The 19,102-nt window shown below is 40.1% G+C and overlaps 1 protein-coding gene across 11 annotated transcripts in view; it reads left to right on the forward strand.

Moving 5' to 3' along the window:
- Positions 1-19,102, forward strand: part of PYGL (glycogen phosphorylase L) — an 87,010-nt gene that overhangs the window by 38,525 nt on the left and 29,383 nt on the right. For 2 of the 11 annotated variants that reach the window (XR_005031233.2, XM_036917645.2), the window contains one exon: positions 5,641-5,959. The exons of 7 other annotated variants lie outside the window; for them this stretch is intronic. Coding sequence is in view for 3 of the 4 variants with exons in the window: in XM_036917645.2 (XP_036773540.2) it covers positions 5,641-5,644 (4 nt within the window). In the remaining variant the exon portion in view is untranslated. Of the gene's footprint in view, positions 1-5,640; positions 5,960-15,011; positions 15,251-16,578; positions 16,628-19,102 lie in introns of those variants that run through there. 2 more of the 11 variants (XM_057488472.1, XM_036917566.2) reach the window with 2 other exon arrangements.

Here is a 19,102-nt window from a genome sequence, read left to right on the forward strand (position 1 = left end):
GAAGGTTGCAGTTTCCCCTCATCCTTGCCCACACTTGTTTGCTCTTTTTTTTTTAAGTAGCCATTCTAATGGGTATGAGATAGTGAAGTTATTTATTTATTTATTTTGGTATCATTAATGTACAATTACTTGAACAACATTATGGTTACTAGACTCCCCCTATTATCAAGTCCCCTCCACGTACCCCATTACAGTCACTGTCCATCAGCGTCGTAAGATGCTATAGAATCATTACTTGTCTTCTCTGTATATACTGCCTTTCCCATGCCCCCCCACTACATTATGTGTGCTAATCGTAATGTACCTTTTTCCCCCTTATCCCTCCCTTCCCACCCATCCTCCCCAATCCCTTTCCCTTTGGTAACTGTTAGTCCAGTAAGAGAGTAGATTTAAACCTAAATATATCATATACTGCTTATAAGAGATATACATTAAATATAAGAATTCAGAGTTTAGTCAAGGGATAGAAAATATATCAAGAGAGATATATTCAAAACAAAGGTATATTGGTCAAATACTATTCAAAACATATATTAATATCAGACAAAGTTGACTTTAAGTCAAGGATCATTATTAATCATAATAATGATATAGGGCTATTTCATGATGAAAAAAGGATCAATTCACATGGAAGATATAAAATTACATCATTATTAGATGTACATTCCTAATAATATAACCTCAAAAACACTAAACAAAAATCGACAGATCTAAAATAGAAATAAACAATTCCACAGTCATGGTGAGATATTTTAATAGTCTTCCCTGAGAAACCAATAAAACAACTAGTCAAAAAATCAGTAAGTATATAGAAGAATTGAACAACATGATTAATAACCTTGACCTAATTGACATATATAGAACACTGCATCAGAAACAGCAGAACACATTCTTTTCAAGCATATGGAACATTTACCAAAATTGACCATATGTTGGGACTATAAAGCAAGTATGGAAAAATTTCAAAACCTGAAATCATACAGAGTATATTCTCAGATCAAGGAAGAACTGACAAACATAACCAAATCCCCAATGTGTAGAAATTATGAAATAAAGTTCTAAATAACTCATAGGTCAAAAACAAGTCACAATATTACAAAATATTTTGAACTAAATGATAATTAAAATACATTTCAAAACTTATGAGATGTATCTGAAGTGTGGCTTAGGTGAGTATACCTTAATGCATAAATTAGGAAAGAGAAAATACTGAAAAGATATTATCCAAATAGCATCACAAGGAATTTTTTAAATAACAACAAATTAAATCTAAAGAAAACAGAAGAAAGGGAATAATGAAGACTAGAAACAAATAAAATAAAATAGAAAGCATACAATATAGATAATCAACAAAATCAAAGTTGATTCTTTGAGAGGACTGGTAAAATTAACCTTGCTTTAAGCATTGGCTCTCCACCTGTTCCTCCCCCGACCCTTTCACCCTGAGGACAACCACTCCCATTGACTCAAGGCTTGGAGTCCCATATACATCAGGCCAAAGCTGAATTTTACCTTAAGTAACATCCTGTTCTGTTCTTTCCCCTTCCCTATTCTACAACACTCATTCAAAGGACCTTGCAAGTTTTTTCTGAAGAGCACTGTCCTGATGAATCCTGCCATGGGTTCTGCTTCTAGGAGAACATGACCTAAAACTGAAATTAAGAAACCTCAACCAATCAATCAAAATAAACATAAATACCAAGTTCATGAGTTTGGAGACTCAGTATTAGAAAGATTTAAATTCCCCCAAATTAATCTATAGACCCAATGCAATGCCAATCAAAATCCCAGGACATTTTTTATAGAAATTGACAAGCATATTCCAAAATATACATCAGAATACAAAGGATCAAAAATAGTCAAAACAGTCTTGAATAAGGACAAAACAGAAGAACTTAAACGGCCAGATACAAAGATACATTATAAAGCTATAGTAACTAAAAGAGTTTGTAGTGTTGATATGAGAATGGACAGACAAGGGAGAGAAATGAGAATCTGCCAACATCCATATATATATATGGCACTGATATATAAAAGTGGCAGTACTGTAGAGTGATGGGGAAGATCCATTTAGTAAATGGTATTGGGCCAACTGGTTATCTGTATGGACTTCTACCTCCTACATATACAAAAACCCATACCTTTACATTATAGCTCTAAATGTAAAAGGTAAAACAGAATTTCTAGAAGACAGCATAGAATAGCATCTTCAGAGTCTTTGGGGGTAAGTAGAGTTTTATCAAATAGGTCACTTTTATTAACAGTATTAACCATAAAAAATTGGTAAATTGATCCACATTAAACATCTCTTCATCATGAGATACATTAAGGGAGTAAAAAGGCAAAACAAAACAAAATATATTTGCAATACAAGTAATTTTCTAGTGACTCACTCTATGAACTTCTAAAAATGAAAAGACGACATGATTTAAAAATGAGCAAAAGATATGAACAAGTATCTCACAAGAGATTATATCTGCATGAAAAAAATACCTAGCTTGATTAGTTATCAGGGAAATTCAAATTAAAACCACAGTGACATATCAATATGAGGGCAGGGATGTGATACAATGGGAACTCTCATACACAGTAGGTGGGAGAGTAAAGTGGTAAAGTCACCTTGGAAAACTTCTTGGCACTCTAACTACATATAAATGGCATATGTAGCATATACTGAATATATGCATACCTTAATATCCAGAAATTCCACTCCTATGGTATCCTCCACTCCCAGGATACATATATTTGCAGAATACATGCTTAAGAACAACAATGTTATTATCCCAAATAGAAAGCAACTTATGTGTTCATAAACAATAGAAAAGAACAATATATTATAGTATATTTATACAATAAAATACCATACAACAATGAAAAAGATCAAACTACAGCTACACATCATAGATAAAATCCCACAAATATATGTTGGTTGAAAAAATAGAATATGTTCCTTTATGAGTAATATATAAAGTTCAGAAACAAAATTATATTGCTTAGAGATGCACACATGGGTGGTAACCCTATAAAGAAAAGCATGGATATGATTGCTATAAAATTCAGGCTAAGGATTACAAATAGGGTGAGGTTTATTGGATTGGGAAATGACATATAGGAGACTTCTGGGGTGCTAGTATGCTAATTTCTAGACTTAAATATTGGTTATATGGATGTTCAGTTTATAATTATTTGATAAATTTCAAAATTAATAAAATTCTAAAAATGATGCAAAACCATGGAAAGATTATAGTGAAATATATCTACAAGTCAGTACATTTATTAATGATTTAGTTACAGTAATATGTTCAATTAATGGTTATCTTAAAATGAATAATTATCTAAAATCAGTTGAAAATGTTTTATTTATTAAATCTTAAATTACTCAACATTCAGTATTTTAGATTTTAGAAAGGATTCCTATAATTGAGTTGGAGCTTAGATAGTACAGGCATTTTCAAGATTATATGATTCTGTGAACTAGCTGTCCCAGGAATTAATGAACTACCTTTTCCTGAGATAGTTAACAAATTCCAGATAATGATTTATTATACAAAAGATTCCAAAAGTAGACAGTTGGATTAAAGTACCCCTAAGATGCCTTCCAAAATTAATAATTTTAAAATTTGGGCCATGTATTTCCTCTAAGAATCCCACCTCTCTCTTTCTCTTCCTTCCTCTTTCCCTCTGCCCACCATTTGCTAACACTTATATGGAGGTATGGCTGTAGCAGTTGAGCATTAGGCATTATAAAATTAGGGTAATCTACACAATAGACAAAAAATTACATCTTGTTGCCTAATTATTTTCATGGAAAGATTGTCTTCTCTGGGATACTATGTAAAACTATTTGGCAGCTTCTTGAATTCTCTAGGGACTTTCTTATCATAAAACAATGAAACGTACATGGCCGGCATTCATAGGGCAAAAAATAACATATGAGAGGTTTTTCACTTTAAAAAAGAATAATAATAATAAATAAACCTAAGACAAGTCTATGAAAAAACAGTAAAAGAAAAAGAGATACAGTTAAGTGGGGGGAAGATTTGGCTTTTAATAAGCCACTCAATCTATTGGAAGAAAATAAAAGGACTACAAAAAGCCATTGTTCCCCCTTTAATAGCAACTGGCTAATAACCAGATTAGAATAACTTAGAAACATATCAAACTAGTTAAAAAAAGGAATATGGTTAATAAGCATAAGTGTGTGGAAACAGCCTACACTTTGACATCTTGTGAAAATGAATCAGATACCTTTAGCAAGGGATAACTGATACTTGCAACCCACATGTTGGTAAATGGAGCTTCCAGGATAATAGCACCAACTGGTGGTCCTTGAAAGTAATAAAAAGGAAATAACTCCCCTATCATATTTAAATACTACCTTTCCTAAATAAGGGGACGTCCAGGTTTTGCATGTGAACTACCTGCATCAAAATCATCTGTGAAACTTACTAAGAATGCAAATTCCTGGGCCCCACACCAGACTTATGTTAAAAGACAGAATCTTGGGGTCAGAGGGGAGGGGTGTAAAAATATGCTTTCTTAACAAGCCCCCACACACACATACACACACAGATTTATATGTACATGATAACTGAAAAACATTACCTTCTTCTGAAACCAGATTTTCTTGACCTGATAATTTAAGAAAGCAAAGTATTACAGGAAGGGAGAGTGTTCTACAATCCATTGTTAAGAATGATCCAGAGGCCGACTAGGTTTTGTTGGTCAATACTCACTCTGAGGACAATTAGAAAATGTGTGTGAGATGGGGATATGCATATATGTATGTATATGTTTGAAGACATCTGAGGGCTACTAAATCAGTGAGATTCTGTAGTGCCAACATAGAAAAAGCCAAGAGACTTTGAGCTGCCTTTCCCCTGAAAGCAGTTAAAACTTCAAAAGCCACTGAAAGGCTTAGAAGTAGACAGAACTTTCTGCATTTTCATGAGACCAAAAGGACAAAGTAGAGTTCATTGTCTGACAAGAAGGACTACCCTAGTAAGTTTCTCAAGCTTTTTGTTGTGACCTTAATGGACTATACCTTGGCAGCAATGGTGAACTAGAAATAAACCAGCCTTCACAAAGGCTGAAGCCCAGCTTCAAATTAGTTCAATCCCTGATTGGATTAAGGTGATTTTCCCCCTTACTATAACTGCTTTTCAAGAGAAGAGTAATTCTGTCTGGAAGAAAATAATATTATCCCTAGTCTCAAATCATCTCTACAGTTTTCTGTAAACAATGTCTAGCATTTTATCATAAGTAACTGCACATACAAAAAAGGCATAATGAGACCAAAACAATACAAAACAGCTAATAATAGAGATTTAGATACTAGAGTTATCATATGTGGACTTTAAATTAACTTAGAGTAAATAACAATAGTAAAATATTTATTAAAATGTTAATATTTAATTAAATATATTACACAATGAACTATGATACATCAAAAGAAAATATTTAAATTAGAGCACAAAGAGAAAAATGTCTGGAAAACCCAGAAAAGAACATTGGAGACATATAGAGTATGGGAACAGATTTTAAATATACATGTAATTATAGTCCCAGAGGGAGAGAAGGTGAAGAATGGGGTAGGCACAGTATTTGAAGATATAATGACCAACACTTTTCCCAAAACAGATGAACATCAAGCCACAGAGCTGAAATGTGCTATGAACCCCAAGCAGAATAAGTACTAAGAAACCCAAACCTAGGAAAATCAAAGTAGAGTAAAAATGCTGGGAAAAAAAATCTCAAAAATAGAAGAAAAAGTAAACATTACTTCAAAGGAGCAACAGTAAGACTGGCAGCTGACCTTCTAATGAAACAGTGAAAGCCAGAACAAAATGGATGCCATCTTCAAAGTGTTGAAGTAAAGTTACTGCCAACTTAGAACTGTATGCCTTGTGAAAATATCTTTCAAAAATGAAGATGAAATAAAGACTTTTTCAGACCACAACTGAGAGAATTCTTTACCAACACACAGGCAGAACAAAAGTCCCAGATGGAAGCACAGAAATGCTGGAAGTAATAAAGAACAAAGTAATCTAAATACTGACTTATATTAATATAAGAATAATAATGTTTTATGGAGTGTGTAATGTAGAGGAAATTAAAATACATGATAGTAAGTATTCATATGTTGGGGGTGTAAATGTAATTAGAGTGTTCTAAGGTCATTGAATTATCCAGGAAGTGACATATTCATTTATGTGAGAATTTAGTTCAGATATACATCATTGTCAACACTGTGAAGGAGGTATGCACAGACAGAGATGAGAGCTTAGAGGGTTATCAAAATAATGCTTGTTTTATTTCTATAAGTAATTAAGATTGTATATAGCAGGTGACTTGCTTTAAAGTGTTTTCATAACTCAGCCTGACCTGTGTTGCCAAGTAAAATGTAAGATATAATGCAAGAGATTACAAGCTTCTAATGCACATCAAAATCACCTGGTCCTATTCAAAGAGACTAATTTATAAAAACAGGATTCAAGAAACCTGTGTTTATAACAAGTGCTCCCTGAAGATTCTGATACAGGCAGTTCTCAGAACACTTTGAGAAACACTGATATTAGTATTACATACAAAGGGCTAAAGAAAGCCAGTCCTGCTTAAACATGTGTGTAATTATATATATGTAATTATACATGTGTGGACAAAATGAGAGTTCCTGTGGCCAGGATTCTCACCTGGCCCTGGTTGACTAGCTCACTGCACACCCATGGGCAATACATGGCTGTTGACTCTATGTAAAGAGCTCCGCCCAGTGCTCTGGGTGTGAAACAGTGGCACAGCTGCAAGGCTGCAGGAGAGCAGAGCAGAGGCTGGAGTGGTGGCAGTGCCGAGGACAGAGGCCCAGAGGATGGCTGTGCGGGACGACTGTCCAGAGAGGCCCAGAAGACAGCTGTGTGGGATGGCTGTGCAGAGGCCCAGAGGACGGCTGTGTGGGATGGCTGTGCAGAGGCCCAGAGGACGGCTGTGCAGGCAGAGAGGCTCAGAGGACGGCTGTGCAGACAGAGGCGCCCAGACGCAAGGGGAGAGACCAGCTTGCTGCATGCAGACTTGCTCTGAGTGAACGGGATTTTAGTGACTGACCTGCCACCTGGAGATAAAGTTGGGTATAACCCTTTCACCTCAAGAATGTTTTGCTGTCAATTTCTTTGGTCACATTGAATCCATAGCGAACTCACCTGGGGCTGAAACCCATTGGCAAGACAACATGTAGTAATACTTAAATATATTTGAATATATTTCATAATGTGTTCTTTCCCTCTCCTGTAATGCAAATTACTCCATAGTCACATTATCACTTTACAGAGAGGGTTATGTCAAAGGTAATTTTAACGCTTTTCCTAGTATTGATTTCATAACCTTGAGAAGCAGCTATTTTATATTTAATAGAAAAAAGCTTGTTACACTATCAGAAACCATCTAAATTTGGGGTGCTTTAGGTATCTGTGTGTTCAGAGTGTGCATAATAGTCTCTTGACTGTTTTATTTTCCCAACTCAAGCCAAGAAATTCCACCATGTAAGCATCTCATAGTACCTTTTTCTTCCAGTACTTTTGTATTTGTTGCAACTCTGTAAAGCAGTGGAAATTAGTACATATATGAAGCAGTGACTTGATACTCAAGTAAATCATACAAAATGCAACATCCAGTATGAGCATCTGATGAAAGCTCTGAACCCTCTAATTAGAAAATACACATAGACACAAATTTTGCACAGGATTTTTTGGGGTTCCCTTAGCCCTAAACTAAGAATCTTTCTCTTTAAAACTCAGTTGGGTTCTGGAATGGGCTTCAGTGTTACAGATAACCATAGAGCTAAACCCTCACGTGTGTTATAAACAAGACACACTGAGATGCCAGTTGTCTCTAGCCACTTGTGGGATGTAGAAGAACCAGAGAAGAAGAGTCTCTGTCTCCTAGTTCCATGCTGCTTCCCCTGCTCACCACTGCCTTTGATTGGGCACTATAGCCCCAAGGACTCACACAAGGACCCATCTTCAGACCTCACTCACCCTGTACCCAGAGAGTGGCCCCAGGGATGCACAGGGGTGGTACCATTTCTCACCTTGGCCCACTCATAGACACAGAGAGCATCTGCAGTCAGTCCCTCCTCTGTGGGCATGCCCATAGAGTCCCTGAACCCTGGCAGCAAGGAAAGGCAAACACATCACTACACCTCTAAAGCCAGGACCATCAAAAACCCCTCTGCTTACTGAAAAATCTTGGCAAACTACTGGTAACACATACCTCAGTAGTCATCAGACAAGACATGAAAGCCACCGTGTCTTGCCAATGGGTTTCAGCCCCGGGCAAGTTCGCTGTGGATTCAATGTGACAAAAGAAATTGACAGCAAAACATTCTTGGGGTGAAAGGGTTATATCCAACTTCATTTCCAGGTGGCAGGTCAGTCACTAAAATCCCATTCACTCAGAGTGAGTCTGCTTACAGCAAGCCAATCTCTGCCTCTGGGCCCCTCTGCCTGCACAGCCCAACCTCTGGGCTTCTCTGCCTGCACAGCTTTCCCACACAGCCGTCCTCTGGGCCTCTCTGCCACACAGTCATCCCACACAGCCGTCCTCTGGGCCTCTCTGCCTGCACAGCCTTCCCACACAGCCATCCTCTGGGTCTCTCTGCCACACAGTCATCCTGCACAGCCGTCCTCTGGGCCTCTCTGCCTGCACAGCCTTCCCACACAGCCATCCTCTGGGTCTCTCTGCCACACAGCCGTCCTCTGGGCCTCTCTGCCTGCACAGCCTTCCCACACAGCCATCCTCTGGGCCTCTCTGCCACACAGATGTCCCACACAGCCATCCTCTGGGCCTCTCTGCCACACAGATGTCCCACACAGCTGTCCTCTGGGCCTCTCTGCCTGCACAGCTGTCCCATACAGCCATCCTCTGGGCCTCTCTGCCTGCACAGCCATCCTCTGGGCCTCTCTGCCACACAGCTGTCCCGCACAACCGTCCTCTGGGCCTCTGTCCTTGGCGCTGCCACCACTCCAGCCTCTGCTCTGCTCTCCTGCAGCCTTGCAGCCCTGACACCATGTCACACCCAGAGCACTGGGCGGAGCTCTTTATAGAGTCAACAACCATGTGTTGCCCACAGGTGTGCAGTGAGCTAGTCAACCACGGGCAGGTGAGAATCCTGGCCACAGCAACTCTCATTTTTTTTACAATAACAAAGTATTTAAATTTTCCGTATTCCATCTCAAACTTTTTTTACATGTATAGGAGAGTTTTGCATAATTAACACCCTAGTGTCTTATTCCATTCTAATACTGCTCTTTTTTTTTTTTTGAGAGGGCATATCTCATATTTATTGATCAAATGGTTGTTAATAACAATAAAATTCTATATAGGGGACTCAATGCACAATCATTAATCAACCCCAAGCCTTATTCTCAACAGTCTCCAATCTTCTGAAGCATAACGAACAAGTTCTTACATGGTGAACAAGTTCTTTCATAGTGAATAAGTTCTTACATGGTGAACAGTACAAGGGCAGTCATCACAGAAACCTTCGGTTTTGATCATGCATTATGAACTATAAACAATCAGGTCAAATATTATTTGTTTGATTTTTATACTTGATTTATATGTGAATCCCACATTTCTCCCTTATTATTATTATTATTTTTTAATAAAATGCTGAAGTGGTAGGTAGATGCAAGCTAAAGGTAGAGAACATAGTTTAGTGCTGTAAGAGGGCAAATGTAGATGATCAGGTGTGTGCCTATAGACTAAGTATTAATCCAAGCTAGACAAGAGCAACAAAACATCCACGTATGCAGAAGATTTCTCTCAGAACGGGGGGGTGAGGTTCTAAGCCTCACCTCTGTTGATCCCCAATTTCTCACCTGATGGCCCCCCTGCGACTGTGCCTGTCTTAGGTTGTTCCTCCCTTGAGGAATCTTACCCGTCTCTGGCTAACCAGTCATCTTCCGGGGCCATACAGGGAAATGTAAAGTTGGCAAGTGAAAGAGAAGCAATATTGTTTGAAAAGGTTAGCTTTTTACTTTTTTGCAGATTTATGCCCTGTGGCTTCTATGCCCAGCATTTGTCTTGATGTATCTTTACCACTTTGAAGAATTATGATACTCGGTAATTTTGATATGAGGCATGAATTCTACTTAGGGGTTGTAATTATGAAGGAAGAAGAGAAGCTATAGAAGTAGCAGATGGAAGAAAACATGGGAAGATTGATTATTTCTTTTGACATATCTTCTTGTAGTGTAACATAAGCGTGTATAGGTTTTAAATTACTAATTAAATTGCATGCACACATTAACATAATAGGAATACAGCTACATAACCAAAGCAGACCTACAATTACCAGCCATATCCAGTGAAACCAAGAAAACCAGTTAGGCACCCTAGGCATTTGTGAAAACTTATCAATGATATGATAGATATTGTCTAACTGAATTTGAATATTTTGAGAAAAATCAGACAAATTAAAACAACACATTCCTGGGAACTGTTCACGTCCCATATGTTCTTTTAACAGTAGATCTGTTTCATTGCATTAAATATATCATGCCATTCTCTTCTGGCCTGTAGGGTTTCTGTCGAGAAGTCTGATGATAGCCTGATGGGTTTTCCTTTATAGGTGACCTTTTTCTCTCTAGCTGCCTTTAAAACTCTTTCCTTGTCCTTGATCTTTGCCATTTTAATTATTATGTGTCTTGGTGTTGTCCTCCTTGGGTCCTTTCTGTTGGGAGTTCTGTGTATTTCCGTGGTCTGTTTGATTATTTCCTCCCCCAGTTTGGGGAAGTTTTCAGCAATTATTTCTTCCAAGATACTTTCCATCCCTTTTCCTCTCTCTTCTTCTTCTGGTACCCCTATAATATGGATATTGTTTCTTTTGGATTGGTCACACAGTTCTCTTTATATTGTTTCATTCCTGGAGATCCTTTTATCTCTCTCTATGTCAGCTTCTATGCGTTCCTGTTCTCTGGTTTCTATTCCATCAATGGCCTCTTGCATCTTATCCATTCTGCTCATAAATCCTTCCAGACTTTGTTTCACTTCTGTAATCTCTTTCCGGGTATCTGTATTCTCCCTCCGGACTTCATCCCTTAGCTCTTGTATATTTCTCTGCATCTCCGTCAGCATGTTTATGATTTTTATTTTGAATTCTTTTTCAGGAAGACTGGTTAGGTCTGTCTCCTCAGGTGTTGACTCTGTGATCTTTGTCTGCCTGTAATTTTGCCTTTTCATGGTGATAGAGATAGTTTGCAGAGCTGGCACGAGTGACGGCTGGAAGAACATCCCTTCTTGTTGGTTTGTGGCCCTCCTCTCCTGGGAGAACAGCGACCTCTAGTGGCTTGTGCTGGGCAGCTGCACGCAGACAGGGCTTCTGATTCCTGCCCCGCTGCTATGGAGTTAATCTCCGCTGTTGCTGTGGGCGTGGCCTGGCTCGGGCAGCTGCTCAGATATAGTGGAGCCGTGTTGGAGGGGGGAGCGGCCGGGAGGCTATTTATCTCCGTGAGGGGCCTCTGTGCTCCCTGCTGCCCAGGGGGTTAGAGTGCCCAGAGATCCCCAGATTCCCTGCCACTGGACTAAGTGTCCTGGGAAGCTTCCGTCCGGTTTTGAGGTCCCTGTCCCTTTAAGACTTCCAAAAAGCACTCGCAAAAAAAAAAAAAAAAAAATTAAATTAATAATTAAAAAAAAAAAAGCCGCTCGTTTTTCTTTGTCCCCAGGCACCGGCCTCAGGGACCTGCTCACCGGTCTTGCTGCCCTGTTTCCCTAGTATCCAGGACCCCACGCATGCACTGTGTCTGCGCTCTGGTGCGGATGGCTGGGCCTGGGTGTTTAGCAGTCCTGGGCTCCCTCTCCCTCCCTGCTCCGACTCCTCTCCTCCCGCCGGGAGCTGGGGTGAGGGGCGCTCAGGGCCCGCCGGGTTGGGGCTTGCATCTTACCCCCTTCGCAAGGCGCTGGGTTCTTGCAGGTGTGGATGTGGTCTGGATGTTGTCCTGAGTCCTCTGGTCTCTATTCTAGGAAGAGTTGTCCTTGTTATATTTTCCTAAATATATGTGCTTTTGGGAGGAGATTTCCCGCTGCTCTACTCACGCCTCCATCTTGGCTCCACCCCAGGAACTCTCATTTTATGCACACACTGTCACTTGGCATCTAGATGACAAAGGAGCTATTACCACTTTAATTAGAAAATGTGGACAAGAAAAGGTGGTATAACCTCCTGAATACTTCCATAGCCTCACTGAGCCACCATTCCCCTAATAGGTAGGGGAAATATATATTTCTGAAATGTGGTGTTTGACTTCAAACTTGAGAAGATTAGATTCAGGTGGAAAGAAACATAACAGCAGGCTGAGCAGGGCCACCCAGCCTGGGTCACACCCTGGTTGTGACACTCACCAGCCATGTGACCTTGGACAAGACACTTAACACTTAAATAGGTAAGTATCCTGGAAAATGAAAAACAATAGTGACTGCCTTCAGGATTGTTGGGAAGTTACTTGAGATGATGTATTAAAATATCTTGGTACTTAGTAAATATCTTTTTTAAGAATTCACTTGAGAATAAGGACACTACACAGAGTTGCAGTAGAAGCAATCAAATAATGGCAAGATATATTTATATTAAGTGTGAACAGATAAAGGGGTTTTGATCAGAAATAAAGATCAGTTGATTACATGAAACCACTGCTGAACTTCATGTAGATAAATGAGGAAAGAATAAAAAAACATAATTTTAAATGAAATTAATTACAATGATAGACAAAGAGAAGAGAGAGCAAAGGACAAAAATTTACTGTGCACTTTTAAAACTTTACTAAATCCTCACAATAATCCTGCAAGGTGAGTACTGTCCCCACTTTACATATAAAGAAACTGCGCTTTGAAGCATGTAAGTCCCTTGTTCATGGTCACCCAAATGCTGGAGGCAGAAGCAAGAGTGACATCTGGGTCCGCTCGAGTCCTAGCACTGCTCCCCCACCACAGCATAGATTCAACATAGGCTGAATCTCACTAGGAACTTTTAAACACGAATTGACTAATAATGAGGAACTAAATGAAACTTTTAAATACCTATTTAAACTGCATTCCTTCCAAAAAAAAGTTACTTAAGACACTGAGCATTTAAGCATGCAGGGTAATGGGAATAGTTAAGTAAAGATTATAAATATAGACTATAAATATAATAGATTATAAGTATATAGTCTAAATATAATGGAGAATGATTACGTTTTAAATTGGTAACTGATGACTGGAAGAATGTTAAATAGTATTAAGTAAAAGAACAACAAAATTGCAGTAGATATAATCAAAGTAATATAAACAGTTTATCTAGAGATATAAAGACTAGGTGGTAATACAAATAAATGAAAATAGCTATACTGAATGATTGAAGTGAAGAATGAATGAATCAGTGGCAAAGAGGGGAAGTGAGGGAGGACAATTTAATAATGAATATTTAATTTTTAAAAGAAATCACCTCTCCAAAGGAGAGAACAAAAGCCTAAGGAAATTTGGTCAAGCTGGGAAATAATGACTGTGGCCCCCGATATCCAGAATCTGCCTGAGGGAAGAAGTCTCATCCTACCTTCCCCTCCCATCCCAAGTGCCACAAAAATGATCTGGCTACCTCTCACCCCTACACCTACACCTCTTCTCTTTGCTGTGCACATAGGGGACATACAATTCAGTTTTGCCAAGAGTGGGAGGGGAAAAAAACACATGTTCTCAGGGGAAAAAAATTCATGTGTCCACCATCTTCATGTGGGAAGTGCAAAGAGTTGGATGCAAGGCAGAAAACAAACCAAAAAATTAATAGACAACGTCCTCCCAGGCAAAACTGCATCCAGCCCACCACTACACCACAGGAGTTGCTCTAAGAAGGCAGGAATCGGGGTGGGGGCACAGACAGAACAGGAGCTTCTTCCTGTCTGAATAGAGGAGGAGGATGAAGAAGGTGCTGGGGGTTCTGTACCCGACTAGTACTCTTAAATCAGGAAAGAGCTCTGAGGTGGGAGCTGGGAAGGAGAGATGAGGTCCTGTGGTCAGTTGGGCAAGCAGCCCAGCCCTCTGAGAGAGAGAGAGATGACATAACTGTGGGAGATGACCAACAGATGGCTGTCCAGCCATCTCTGAGTCAGTATGGCTGAGTAGAAAGCCCACTTACTTTCTCACATGGGAGGATGCAGGGGCTGCTCCAACAAGCACATCATGCAGCAGGCTTGTGAGGAGAGCAGGGTGCCCACCATCCCATTTGCAAAACCTTTTATGGAGCTGAAGCCGCAGCCTGAATGACATCTAAAAGCACTCATTCTGTGTCTTTATCCTGTACTACAGAAAAGGTGGTTTATTGCAGGAGCGACTTTTGCACTTAATGTAGTCTCTCACTGCAACCCCCAGCTCTCAGAAAAAGCAAACACAAAGTGTCCTCTATTCTGTCTAGTAATAAATTCATGAAAGTGTTTTGGGACACAGAGATGTTCACATGTTTTAACACCCCATGGTGAACGTAGGAAGAGAAGTTGGCTTGTAGGACATTGGGCCTCAGGCACCAAACCTACCCTGGGGAATTCTCAGTAGATAACCATGCTGATTGCTGAGGAAGATCTGACTAGAGCCCAGAAGAGAATAAATGGAGACATAAAATTTGTGCCTTGAGGCCTCTTCAGATATACCTTTACTAGCTTAAGTCTGTGAGGAGCTGCCCTGTAGGGGTGGTTAAAAAAAAAAAAAAAAAGAGCAAGAATTAGGAATTACAATGACAAATTCAATAAAAATCACTATCATGCTACTATCATCTGAACTCTTGCTTTTCTTTTTCAAGTTAGAGAAATAAATAACTAGGAGAAAGGGAAATGTTTTTGGTGTCATAGCCTACTCAGTTTGTCAGAATGAGTGATGGATGGCTCCCCAATACTGCTAGTTCCTCTGAGTGAGTGCTGGACACCCGGATATCTGGTGCTTCTCAATATAAGCATTGATGAATTACTGATAATTCATCTCCTTTCTCTTCACAGCAGAACATTTCTAAGAATAATTATAGAAGCTAAGGAAAATAAGTTCCTGAAGAACTGGCTTTTCAGAACAAAGGATACTGTAGTCATGCTCACTAAACTAAGATCTTCCTGTAACGTGTCCACTTTGTAATTAAGTGCAAGGTGAGGTGATGGAGAGAGACTCGCAGCCTTAGAAGTACAAGGAACATGTTTTTCAAAACATACTAACATATTAAGGAAAGATAAAGATTCAAAAAGGAGAGGATTCTTTAAAAACCATTTGAATTTTGTCTTAGAGCCAAGTTTCTTAAACTTTAGTGCATCATGGAGCCCTTCAAATATGTGGTTAAAGCTATGGAGCCATTTCTCAGAGAAGTATACACACTTCAGATTTTATGTACAATCTTAGAGAGTTCATGGACCTTCTGGGGCTTCTATGGATCCCAACTCCAGAGCCACTGTTTTCAACAAGATTCCCTGTGACCTCACATTTGTCCCCCTTTCAACTCAGTATTTCTGATAGCAAGCTGAGACTTCTGGGTAGGGGACAGGAAGAAGCTGGGGCTAACAGCCAGTAAATCTAGGATAACTGAGGACAATAGTGGATTCACACAGAGTGGCGGACATAGCCATATAATCCTATAAGTAAGTACCTGTAACACCATGCCCAAGTCTGCACAATCAGAACTACGATAAATAATGTTGAAAAATGTTGAATTTCATGGGAAATCTCTGTAAATGTGTCTCTAAAATGAATACCTCAAGAAAGTCCGTTGAGCAAAGGCAAGTCTTAAGAAAGCCATCACCTGATAGAAAAAGACAGTGAGAAAAAGAGACATAGGTGAGGGAGCTAAGGGGCAGATTCCAGAGCTTGTCACTTAGTTTGAAACGTCTCTCCAGAGACAGAGCGAGGTCTGTGGGTCTCTGGGGCACTACCCTCCCCCCACGCTGAAGCGGTGCTATCAGAGCTGATGATCATCCCCTGGACTCACACAGGCCCACGGAAGACTCTGGAAGCACATCAAAGAGCCAGACCTCCCTCCCAGAGGTGTTCTTTGTTACATAGCAGGGTTGGGATGCCAGAGGGGACAGAAGCATCAGTATCCTAGACTAGAATTAGTCAGATGGTCCCCAGTGCCTGTGGTCAGAATTCCAGGTGATGTCTTGTAGGAATTCCATACTTTGGATTAATAGCATTTGTGCTACATACAATCTCCATGTAGTTTTGTGAAAAGACCACTGATGAGGAAATAGCTCGCTTTTTTCCCCTTATCTCATGCCTATTCCCCTTCCATCATGCATGGGTTCAGTCCGTATCAAACACTCTTAGACAGTGAGGGAATCACTGCCTTCTTTGAAATCAATATCCAAATTCTAGACATTAATCTCCCCTTCAGTTAAGGGTCCACATTATTCTACACATAGAATTTATAGATTTATAAGGGAATCTATTGCCAGAACACCCTCAAATTTCAACACAGGGGAAAAAAAAAACGTGGGGGCTTGCTTACAGTGTTGGAAACTGAGCTCTGCCCTTCATCCCCCATGTGGGTGAACTGCTCTCCCTCTCTTAAAAAAAAAATCCAAGAAAAGGCACTGACCTGTGTTCTGCACTGCCGTGAAGATAAACAGTAATCAGGTTGCCGTCACGAAGGGCTGCTTCATACCAGCAACAGGCCTTCCCCTCAGCCTCTTTCCCCGGCAGCTGGGACCTGTGTGCCTACAAGCAAGGTAAGGCTTTAAGAAACACGTACAGAAAGAATTTTCCTTTCTGTACTCCATCCTTCCATTCTCCATCCTTCCAAAGCCTGAAACCCTCCTTAATGTCAATCAGATATATATGTTTATATATATATAATTTTAACTGAGTAATATGCAGATGGTAAAACTTAAAATATAAGACCACAGACATCTTACAATGAAAACCCTTACTGCCCTCCTCCTACCTCCTCCATACACAGAGACAACCCCTTTCAGCCATTTACTGTTTTAGTTCTTCCAACTCCTACACCTAATAGTCTCCCAATGCTGCAATCCTTAGGTGCAGCCCATTGAAATACAGTCCACTAGGTGGAAACAAGTAAAAGATAATAGATATTTGCCACCTAATATTGCTGTGGCTGAAGAAACAAGTTGGAAAAAATTTAAAGGAAAAGCAGTTTAGGTAGAAACTGAACAATTCTACTCAAAAAACCCAGTGATTTTGTGATTTCAAACACCTATCTGAGCTCCAGTTCCTCCACTTTGTTAAACTAATGAATGAACCTCAAAAATTCAAACACTGCCATATGACACATCACAAGGGGACTAGGAGAGTTGGCCGAGTTACATCCTCTCATCATTTAGGGGCAGAAAGTCTGACACCAAACCCTAGGGCCTCTGAGGAGACAGATATCACTGCCAGCTAGGGAAGCCAGTCCTGAGGACACTGACTCACCAAGCTGAGGACTGATGGGGCAAAAGCAAAGAGCAAACAGCTTTTCAAATTCCAACACTGCTAGCGGAGCCATGCCTTGAAGATGAGGAAGAAGTTACATGAATCTATACCGGTTCCTAAACAGTCTTTGATCACATGTTTAAGCTCAGGGAGCTGAAAAATAAAACAGGGCCCTGGGACACTGGCAGCCAAGGGCAAAGGAGGACCAAACAGAAGAAAATACGGAGATTGGCATGGCGAAAAAGACGACAGCATGCTCATGACTTTGAGAGTGTTTTTTGAGTGCCTTCTCTGGGCCAAGCATGGTGCTAGGCAATGAAAACTCACCAACAAAGTCTCTCACCTATAGGAGTTATAGTCTTATAAAGAAGACAAACATTAGCCAAATAATCACACAGTTATTTATTAATTACAGTGAGAATAAACGCAATAAATGACAAACACAATTTGCCACTAATATATGCCTAAAATGGGGAGGGGAGTAAGGAAAGGCTTCCCTGAAAATTACCATTTAAAATAAGGCATAAAAGATGAGTAGGCAGTTAGCTAGTCAACAGGAGGGAACAGAGGAGCAGCAAGAAGGGTAGCAGGCAGACCATTTCTGAGACAGATGGAGAGTGTGGCTCGTAGGCAAGCATGCCAGTGCGTCTGAGGAGAGTGGGAACGGTGGTGTGGAGTGAGGCAGAAGAGAGGCCACCAGGCCAGGTGAGAGACCCAGAGTACAAGGCCCCACCTAGAAGACTTCACACCCCAAAGTAAAATCCCTGAAAAGCAAATTCAAGAAGATCAAATAGCAATGCAAAGGGAGGGTATATGGAACAGCTTCCAGGTGCTCCAAAGAACACCAACCTTTCCACGGGCAAGTAACACAGCACGACTCCCCCTTTCCCTGGTGACATGAAAACCATGTCCACCATGCAACCCAGTGTCCAAACAGTGCACTCACCCGATTCCCAGAATCACCCTGGGTTCCGCTTTGATGTCGAAGTTCATGGTGTGAGGCATCTTCAACTCTGGTTTCTTTAAATCCCCAAGAAATGGTGCTCTGCCTAGAAAGAATTCATTATCAACTCTTAGAATCAAATTCCACATCTTTCAATCACAGTCCAAAAAGATAATTAACTTCATGATTAACATATTTCTAAGTCACAAGTTACTATACTAAATTCCTAGAAAAGTATTTTATTTTATAATTGAGGACTAGCCTGCCGAAGGTTTATTCAGTCCTTATCCTTGTCTCTAGCTAAAAGCAAAGGAGTCCATTCCCCTAACAATAGGATCTAGAAGAAAATAATGAGTGTTGCGCTACTTAAGTCAACTATTACTGTTTCCATTAAGTAAAACCTAATCATTAGCCATGGCCATGGCATTCCAGGGTCAACATATGCCTGGGTGCATGCAGCTGAGGGCATTACTCAGGTGCTGGAAGGACTGTGTGTTACACTAAGGACTGTGACTAACACAGCACCCAGTAGAAAAAACATGGGGAAATAGGTTCCTCACATTAGCCTCTCCCTTTCTTCCTCTCTCTCTGGACATAGGTAAGAAGAGGAAGTAAAAAAGCAGAGAATACAGTAAGCAGTGAGGTATATTAACAGCTAAACTGAAGACCGAGTCCTTGCATTGAAACCCCACCCACAAGGCCATAGTTTCCTATTCCCAACAGTTTGCAAGG

Source organism: Manis pentadactyla, chromosome 11 (genome assembly GCF_030020395.1).
Source record: "Manis pentadactyla isolate mManPen7 chromosome 11, mManPen7.hap1, whole genome shotgun sequence".
Classification (NCBI taxonomy): Eukaryota; Metazoa; Chordata; class Mammalia; order Pholidota; family Manidae; genus Manis; species Manis pentadactyla.